The sequence below is a fragment of the Hyla sarda genome (assembly GCF_029499605.1).
Source record: "Hyla sarda isolate aHylSar1 chromosome 2 unlocalized genomic scaffold, aHylSar1.hap1 SUPER_2_unloc_7, whole genome shotgun sequence".
In the NCBI taxonomy this organism is placed as follows: Eukaryota; Metazoa; Chordata; class Amphibia; order Anura; family Hylidae; genus Hyla; species Hyla sarda.
Window position 1 is genome coordinate 478,044 of NW_026607614.1, and position 8,981 is coordinate 487,024.

An 8,981-nucleotide genomic window follows, 5' to 3' on the forward strand; every position below is an offset into this window, starting at 1 on the left:
TATGACAAGGAAATGGTGATGCAGCTGTAGGGCCTGGTCAGAGGGGATGACATCAGCCAGGGGCAGGACTTGAGCTCAGATACAAGATTCAACCAGGCCTCCTGAGACAGGATGATGGGAGGAGCCATGGAGCTGGAAACAACACCACACTAATGTGAGGAAACAAAACTTTCTGTTTGGAGCAAGGGAGAGTTCGGGGGAACTGCTGAGACAACACCCGACTGACAATGAAAACACTACATAACTTCCTGTCAGGAGAGAGGGAGGAGCTGGAAAACTGCTGAGACAACATCACACTGACAATGAGAGGACTACACAACTATCTGTCTGAAAAGAGGGGGAGGCCAGAAGTTTCTGAGACAATATCACACAGACAATTTTAGGACTACATAGCCGTTTGTCAGGGGAGAGGGAGGAGTAGGGGGCTGCTGAGACAACACCACACTAACAATGAGAGGACTACACAACTTTCTATGAGGAAAAAGGGGGGAGCTGGGGAGCACCTGAAACAACACTACACTGACAATGAGCGGACTATACAAGCTACTATCAGGAGAGAGGGAGAAGTCAGGGAGCTGCTAAGACAACACCCCTCTGACAATGAGATGACTACACATTACTACACAGGAGGAGTCTGGGATCCGATGAGGCAACACCACACTGACAATGAAAGGGCTACACAACCTCTGGTCAGGAAAGAGGGAGGAGCCACGGAGATGCTAATTCAACACCCCACTGACAAATAGAGGATTATACAACTTCCTGGTAAGAGAGACAGAGGAGCTGGGGAGCTGCTGAGACAACACCACCCTTATAATAAGAGGACTGCACAACTTCCTGTCAGCGGTAAATCTTGCAGAAACGTGCTAAAGCCATTACAATGTGTGATAACATTATATTCTTAAATACAATTTTCTGTTACCAGAATACCCTTTAAGCTATAGGGAGACATTCTGAAGGACACATCCAGTGCAGATCAAATACTTACATGATAGCAATGCTGTTGTAGCTGTGGTCGTGGTTGTTGTAGTTGTGGTTGTCATAGTAGTGGTTGGTGTTGTAGATGTTGTAGTAGTGGTTGGGGTTGTTGTAGTAGTTGTTGGGGTTGTTGTAGTAGTTGTTGGGGTTGTTGTAGTAGTGGTTGGAGTTGTTGTAGTAGTGGTTGGAGTTGTTGTAGTAGGGGTTTGGGTTGTTGTAGTAGTTGTTGGGGTTGTTGTCGTAGTGGTTGGAGTTGTTGTAGTAGTGGTTGGAGTTGTTGTAGTAGTGGTTGGGGTTGTTGTAGTAGTTGTTGGGGTTGTTGTAGTAGTGGTTGGGGTTGTTGTAGTAGTGGTTGGGGTTGTTGTAGTAGTTGTTGGGGTTGTTGTTGTAGTGGTTGGAGTTGTTGTAGTAGTGGTTGGGGTTGTTGTAGCAGTGGTTGGGGTTGTTGTAGTAGTTGTTGGGGTTGTTGTCGTAGTGGTTGGAGTTGTTGTAGTAGTGATTGGGGTTGTTGTCGTAGTGGTTGGAGTTGTTGTAGTAGTGGTTGGAGTTGTTGTAGTAGTTGTTGGGGTTGTTGTTGTAGTGGTTGGGGTTGTTGTAGTAGTGGTTGGAGTTGTAGTAGTGGTTGGGGTTGTTGTCGTAGTGGTAGGAGTTGTTGTAGTAGTGGTTGGGGTTGTTGTAGTAGTGGTTGGAGTTGTTGTAGTAGTGGTTGGGGTTGTTGTCGTAGTGGTTGGAGTTGTTGTAGTAGTGGTTGGGGTTGTTGTCGTAGTGGTTGGAGTTGTTGTAGTAGTGGTTGGGGTTGTTGTCGTAGTGGTTGGAGTTGTTGTAGTAGTGGTTGGGGTTGTTGTCGTAGTGGTTGGAGTTGTTGTAGTAGTTGTTGGGGTTGTTGTTGTAGTGGTTGGGGTTGTTGTAGTAGTGGTTGGGGTTGTTGTAGTAGTAGTTGGCGTTGTTGTAGTAGTGGTTGGAGTTGTTGTAGTAGTTGTTGGGGTTGTTGTTGTAGTTGTTGGGGTTGTTGTAGTAGTGGTTGGGGTTGTAGTAGTAGTAGTTGGCGTTGTTGTAGTAGTTGTTGGGGTTGTTGTTGTAGTTGTTGGGGTTGTTGTAGTAGTTGTTGGGGTTGTTGTAGTTGCTGGGAAAATCATGATAAAATCTGAAATAAAAAAAAGGGAGATCAGATACACATTTCAGCACTACAGCATGATGACGGCTTTATTTATGGGGTACTGTGGCTTACTTTATGGGAACATACTGTATAGCACTATGTTGGGGTCACTCTGGCTTAAATTCCCTATGGACATACTGTTTGTCATGCTATTTATGGGGGCACTGCAATTGGCCTCGTTTATGAGAATGGGAATACACTGACTGGTGCTAAATGGGTTCCCATAGATGTCTGCATTCATACATGCAGTTTGGGGGTGGCCTTATTTTTGGTTGTCCATGGAAAGTGCTTTTTTGGGTGGCACATTGGCAGATAGAGGCATTATGGTGGCTATAGTCATGGATGCCCTCTTCATATATGGGTGTGTACTGACACTCTGAATTTATTCATGGGGTTACTGTGATTGGCTTTACTTCTTGGTGTCTACTGACTAGTACTATGGTTGGGTGCTCTGGGGCACTTTATTTTTGTGAACTCTCTGGCTTTATTTTTGGGGGATACTGTGTCTGACTGTTATTAATGTCATCATATTGTCTAGAACTTTCTATTGGTTTTTACTCTGGCTGTTTTGATTAATGGGGGCACACAGTCTGGCACTGTCCTAAAGGGCACCATGAGGTGTCCATTCTGTCCTGGACAGGTGCTCAGAGCAGCAACAGGTGGACTGAGGCCTCACCTGTGCAGTAGACGTCAAACTTGAGCATTCCTGAGAACTTGTAGACGTAGTATCCTCTGGGGCAGGCCTTTACTGGAACTGTACCGGCTTTTATGGTCCCAGACAGGGTATTGCTGAGTAAGGTCATCCTCTGTATCCCATCCCCAATGTTTGGATGAGTTCCGTCAATAGAATACGGTTCCAGCGACCCACATTGTAGAGGTGACACGGGTCCCACTTTCAAGCTGTTGGTACTTCTTCCAGTATACCGGAACCAGCCAAAATTGTATCTGTCAGTGCTGAATCTACCGGAGGAATCAATGGAGAACAATCGGCTATCTCCATTCAGTATATCATACCAGTCACAGGGATCAACACATTGATAACCGTTTTTGGTTTTTATGCAGTCCTGGTCCTTGGAACACGTAGCACCATTACAGAGGGCCGTGGGGCTGGCCACACAGAGGTAAATGCCATTGCGGTTGATGCAGGTTTCTGTTGGGGAGCATTTGTGCAGGGTTGAGGAGGAACATTCATTGATGTCCACACATGACTTCCTGTTAACATCCCAGTTATACCCGGGAGGACAGCACTGGAATGTATCACAAAACGCCATCCTCGTACAGTCCTGCCCGTTACCAATGAAACCAGGCTTACAGGAGCAGATGACATAGCCGTTCTGTTGCGCAATGTTAGCAGTTGTAGTAGAATTACAAAAGCTGGAGGATTTTGCATCTGTTTAAGGCAAAAACAAAAAACAAATTCAGACGAGTAAAGAAAAACTACATTCTGGAGGGAAACTAGGGGGGACTCTCTGGAGGGACACAAGAAGGGACATTCTGGATGGACACTAGGCGGGACTCTCTAGAGGGATACAAGATGGGACGTTCTGCAGGGAAACAAAACGGGACGTTCTGGAGGGACACAAGATGGGACATTCTGGAGGGACACAAGATGGGACGTTCTGGATGGACACAAGATGGGACGTTCTGGAGGGACATAAAACGGGTCATTCTGGAGAGACACAAGATGGGACGTTCTGGAAGGACACAAGATGGGACATTCTGGAGGGACACAAGATGGGACATTCTGGAGGGACACAAGACAGGATGTTCTGGACGGATACTAGGCGGGACATTCTGGAGGGACACAAGACAGGACATTTTGGATGGACACTAGGTGGGACAATCTAGAGGGACACAAGACGGGATGTTCTGAATGGACACTAGGTGGGATGCTCTGGAGGGACACAAGACGGGACATTCTGGCAATGAGAGGACTACACAACTTCTTGTCGGGAGAGAGGGAAGAGCCAGGGAGCTTCTGAGACAATACCATACTGCCAATGAGATGACTATGCAACTTCCTGTCAGGAGAGAGAAGAGAGCAGCTGAGATAACAAGGGCCGGCTCTGCCTATAGGCAAAATATGCAGCCACCTAGAGTGCCTTCCTGATGGGGGCGCCACTCTGCCTGCTGCAATAAAGTTATCCAGCATACGAAGCACCTGCCCATGAAGAAAAACTCCACCACGCTACCCCCACCTCACCCGTACTATAATAATCTTCTTTTTTCAGCCTACTGGAGGAGCACAGCAGCACCTCTGAGACAGACAGGGGCGATCACTAAGGTCAGGTCCATCCAACGCCTCCATTCATCGGGAGGAGCCACTGGGCGGGGTCAAGGAGATGCAAAATTAGCTTTCGCCTAGGGTGGCAAAAATCCTTGCACCAGGCCTGAAGACAACACTAGTCTGACAAATAAAGGCCTACTCAACTGCCTGTCAGTAGAGAGGAAGGAGCCTACGGACTGCTGAGATAACACCACACTGATAATGATTGGAGTACACAACTTCCTGTCAGTCAGGAGAGAAAGGGAGGACCCTGGGAGGTGCTAAGACAACACCCCACTGACAATCAGTGAAGTACACAACTTCCTGTCAGAAGAGAAGGAGGAGCTGAGAAGCTGCTGAGACAACACCACACTAATAATGAGAGGACTACACAACTTCCGGTCAGGGGTGAATCAAGCAGAAGCATGCTGAAGCGCATACATTTAGTGAAAACATTATATTAGTAGGATATATATTAAATACAGTTATCTGATACCGGAATCCCCCTTTATCTATAGGAAAACACTAGACGGAACATTCTGGAGGACACATCCAGCGCAGATCAGATACTCACATGATATTAATGCTGAAAAGAGAGAAGAGAAGAATGAGGTTAGGTTACACCAGCAAAATACAACAAACCCCCATCCCTGAAATATTTTCTTATAATAGTAATATAATTATATAATCTTATATCAGTGATGTCATACAGGGGGCGGGGCTGTGATCACATGTCATTATATTACTATTATATTATATCAGTGATGTCATACAGGGGGCGGGGCTGTGATCACATGTCATTATATTACTATTATATTATATCAGTGATGTCATACAGGGGGCTGGGCTGTGATCACATGTCATTATATTACTATTATATTATATCAGTGATGTCACACAGGGGGCGGGGCTGTGATCACATGTCATTATATTACTATTATATTATATCAGTCATGTCATACAGGGGGCGGGGCTGTGATCACATGTCATTATATTACTATTATATTATATCAGTCATGTCATACAGGGGGCGGGGCTGTGATCACATGTCATTATATTACTATTATATTATATCAGTGATGTCATACAGGAGGCGGGGCTGTGATCACATGTCATTATATTACTATTGTATTAAATCAATGATGTCATATAGGGGGCGGGGCTGCGATCACATGTCATTATATTACTATTATATGATATCAGTGATGTCATAGAGGAGGCGGGGCTGTGATCACATGTCATTATATTATATCAGTGATGTCATACAGGGGGCGGGGCTGTGATCACATGTCATTATATTACTATTATATCAGTGATGTCATACAGGGGGCGGGGCTGTGATCACACGTCATTGTATTACTATTATATCAGTGATGTCATACGGGGGCGGGGCTCTGATCACATGTAATTATATTACTATTAAATTATATCAGTGATGTCATACAGGAGGCGGGGCTGTGATCACATGTCATTATATTATATCAGTGATGTCATACAGGGGGCGGGGCTGTGATCACATGTCATTATATTACTATTATATTATATCAGTGATGTCATACAGGGGGCGGGGCTGTGATCACATGTCATTATATTACTATGATATCAGTGATGTCATACAGGGGGAGGGGCTGTGATTACATGTTATTATAATTATATTTTACTGGTGATGTCATAAAGGAGGCGGGGCTGTGATTACATATCATTATATTATTATTATAATATTATACTGGTGATGTCATAAAGGAGGCAGGGCGGTGATTACATGTAATTATATTATTATTAGAATATTATATTGGTGATGTCATAAAGGAGGCGGGGCTACCTCTCCTGTAGTATGAGGTGTGTGATATTTTGATTGACTTACTTTGACCATAGCAGAGATTTGAGCCGAGGGTCAGGATCAGAAGCCCCCATAGAACGTTCATTTTCGTTTTCTAGAAGGAAACAGAAATATTCTTCACATGAGACACATCCGGATAACATCCCTGCTGGACGGTTAGTGGCCCTATATATCTGCGGGGACCTCACTCAGCTATGGGGCTGTACTGGAGTTAGGCGTCATGTATAGATGTAGCAGAGCTGAGTGTGTCATGAGGCGTCCATTACTGTGATGCTTTGTTTGGGGATTTGTCTCAGATGTTTCAGAGGATAAATAAATGATAATAACCTGTTGGTCGATTATATGTGGCTGCGTGACATTTCTGAAAAACATCTACATAAAAGGTCACACAACTATGTAAAGTGTCACATAACTATGTAAAGTGTCACACAACTCTGTTCCATTTAACATTTTAGTTTCTTCTGCATATTCCCTTGGTTACAGATTCTTAGCCAGTCATTATGCTTATAGGTGTTTATGGATTTTAACAGCTTGGGCTGCCCCAAACACCCCCCAAGGCACACCCCCCACTAAAATTGTCACTCCGTTCTACAGCACAATCCTAGAATGTCCTGTAAACACCATCAGAGGTCATTTACATATTGTCCCAGATCTCAGTCCCACCCTGAGTTGGTATCTTGCTGGAGGGTTCAGCACTTGACTCTCTGATCTCATGGGAACTTCTTATTGTCCCTAAAATGTCACATGAAGCCTCGAGGAACTGAGTCTTCTTCAGAATATGGTGCTTGTCCACAAGGTTACAGAGGCTCCATGACCTGCGGATGAAGAGTCCACCTGCTGGAGGATAGTGACGGCTGAATAGGGCAGCAGACGGTGGTTTTTACTCCAATATTCTTCATAGTAATTATATTTTTTGAGTGGTAGGTCTTCTGAGGGTGGGCATCCATGAAGGGTGTTCACCTATGAGGTTAGTTATCTATGAAGGTTGGACTCTACGGGGTTGAAATCTATGGGAGTAGGCATCTATGAGGGTGGTTATATATGAGGCTGGTCATCTATGGGGTGGTCATCTATGCAGGTGGTCATTTATGAGGGTGGACATGTATGACAGTGGTCATCTGTGAGGGTGGTCATCTAGGAAAGGGGTTCTCAACCGGTGGTACGCGTACCTATAGGGGTATGTCACCAGTTGTAGGGGGGTACGCAATGAGCTGACAAATACTGGCCATGCATTGGCCAGTATTTGTCAGAGTATTGGGGGAATGGCCACGGCAGCTCTCAGTAAAGTATCGCGGCTGCCGCTCCGGCTGCTGCTACTTTACAGGAGCTGAGTGGTTGCTGGGTGGATATGTGACATCCCCTGATGTCATGCGGAGGTGCCGCACAGTGCAGGAGGATGTCACCCTTCTGTGCGGCACCTAACAGGACTCTGGGAAAAGGACTCTGGGAGCGGTACCCGAAAAAGCAGGGTAATGTAAAAAAAAAGTAGAAACTAAGTGTATGGGAGGGATGTTATATATATATTAGCCCAGGGGGGATCGGAGGGGGGATGGGTGGGGGTGAGAAATAATGGCACAAGGGCATTAAGATGGAGGGGGAGAGAGGGATAGTGGCAAAAGTGAATCAGAGGGAAGGGGGAATTATGTCACAAGGGGATTAAGATGGAGGGGGTTTATGATTGTCCCCACCTCTCCATCTTTATCCCCTTGTGCAATTCCCACCCCCCCTATGATCCCCTTTTGCCATATCGGATAATAATGGCCCAAGGGGATTAAGATGGAGGGGGAATAATGGCAAAAGCACATTCCAAATTTACGCGCGAGGGGTACCTGCGGACATACTTTCAGCCTTTGGGTACAGTCGCCAAAAAGGTTGAGAACCACTGGTCTAGGAGGATGGTCTTCTGTGGCAGTTGTTATCTTTGAGGATGATCATCTATGGGGTTGGACATCTATGGGGTGGTCATATATGAGGGTGGTCATTTATGGGGTGGTTATCTATGGGGTGGTCATATATAAGGGTGGTCATCTAAGAGGGTGGTGATATATGAGGGTGGTAATCTACGGGGTGGTCATATATGAGGATGATCATCTATGAGGGTTGTCATCTATGGGGTGGTCATCTATGGGGTGGTCATGAGGGTTTTCATCAATGGGGTGGTCATATATGAGGGTGGTCATCTATGGGGTGGTCATATATGAGGATGATCATCTATGAGGGTTGTCATCTATGGGGTGGTCATCTATGGGGTGGTCATGAGGGTTTTCATCTATGGGGTGGTCATATATGAGGGTGGTCATCTATGGGGTGGTCATATATGAGGGCGTTAATCTATTAAGGGTAGTCATCTATGAGGGGGGTCATCTATGTGGTGGTCATATATGGGTTGGTCATCTATGGGGTGGTCATATATGAGGGTAGTAATCTATGGGGTGGTCATCTATGAGGGTGGTCATCTATGGGGTGGTCTTCAATAGGGTGTTCATATATGAGAGTGGTCATTTATGGGGTGGTCATATATGGGTTGGTCATCTATGGGATTATCATTAGAGATGAGTCAACTTATTCACGGCAAATCGCTATTAAATATGGATATTTCTGGCCTAAAGAGAGCCTCAATATGGGGGTAGAACACTTTGCTTTGCTGTAACACTCATAGGTTGTGTGCTGGATTAGTGAAATAATACTGTTATTCAGCATGACATGCAGATCAGAGGAGTCACTATGAGAATCACTGCCAC

The 8,981-nt window shown here is 45.4% G+C and overlaps 1 protein-coding gene across 1 annotated transcript; it reads right to left on the reverse strand.

The window, feature by feature from the left end:
* Positions 1-2,778: 2,778 nt before the first annotated feature.
* LOC130298403 (uromodulin-like) lies at positions 2,779-3,627 on the reverse strand. The gene is made up of 2 exons (XM_056551322.1): positions 3,576-3,627; positions 2,779-3,524 (listed from the first exon to the last, which is right to left on the reverse strand). Exons 1-2 carry the CDS (start codon positions 3,625-3,627, stop codon positions 2,779-2,781), a joined length of 798 nt encoding a protein of 265 aa, XP_056407297.1.
* Positions 3,628-8,981: the final 5,354 nt, after the last annotated feature.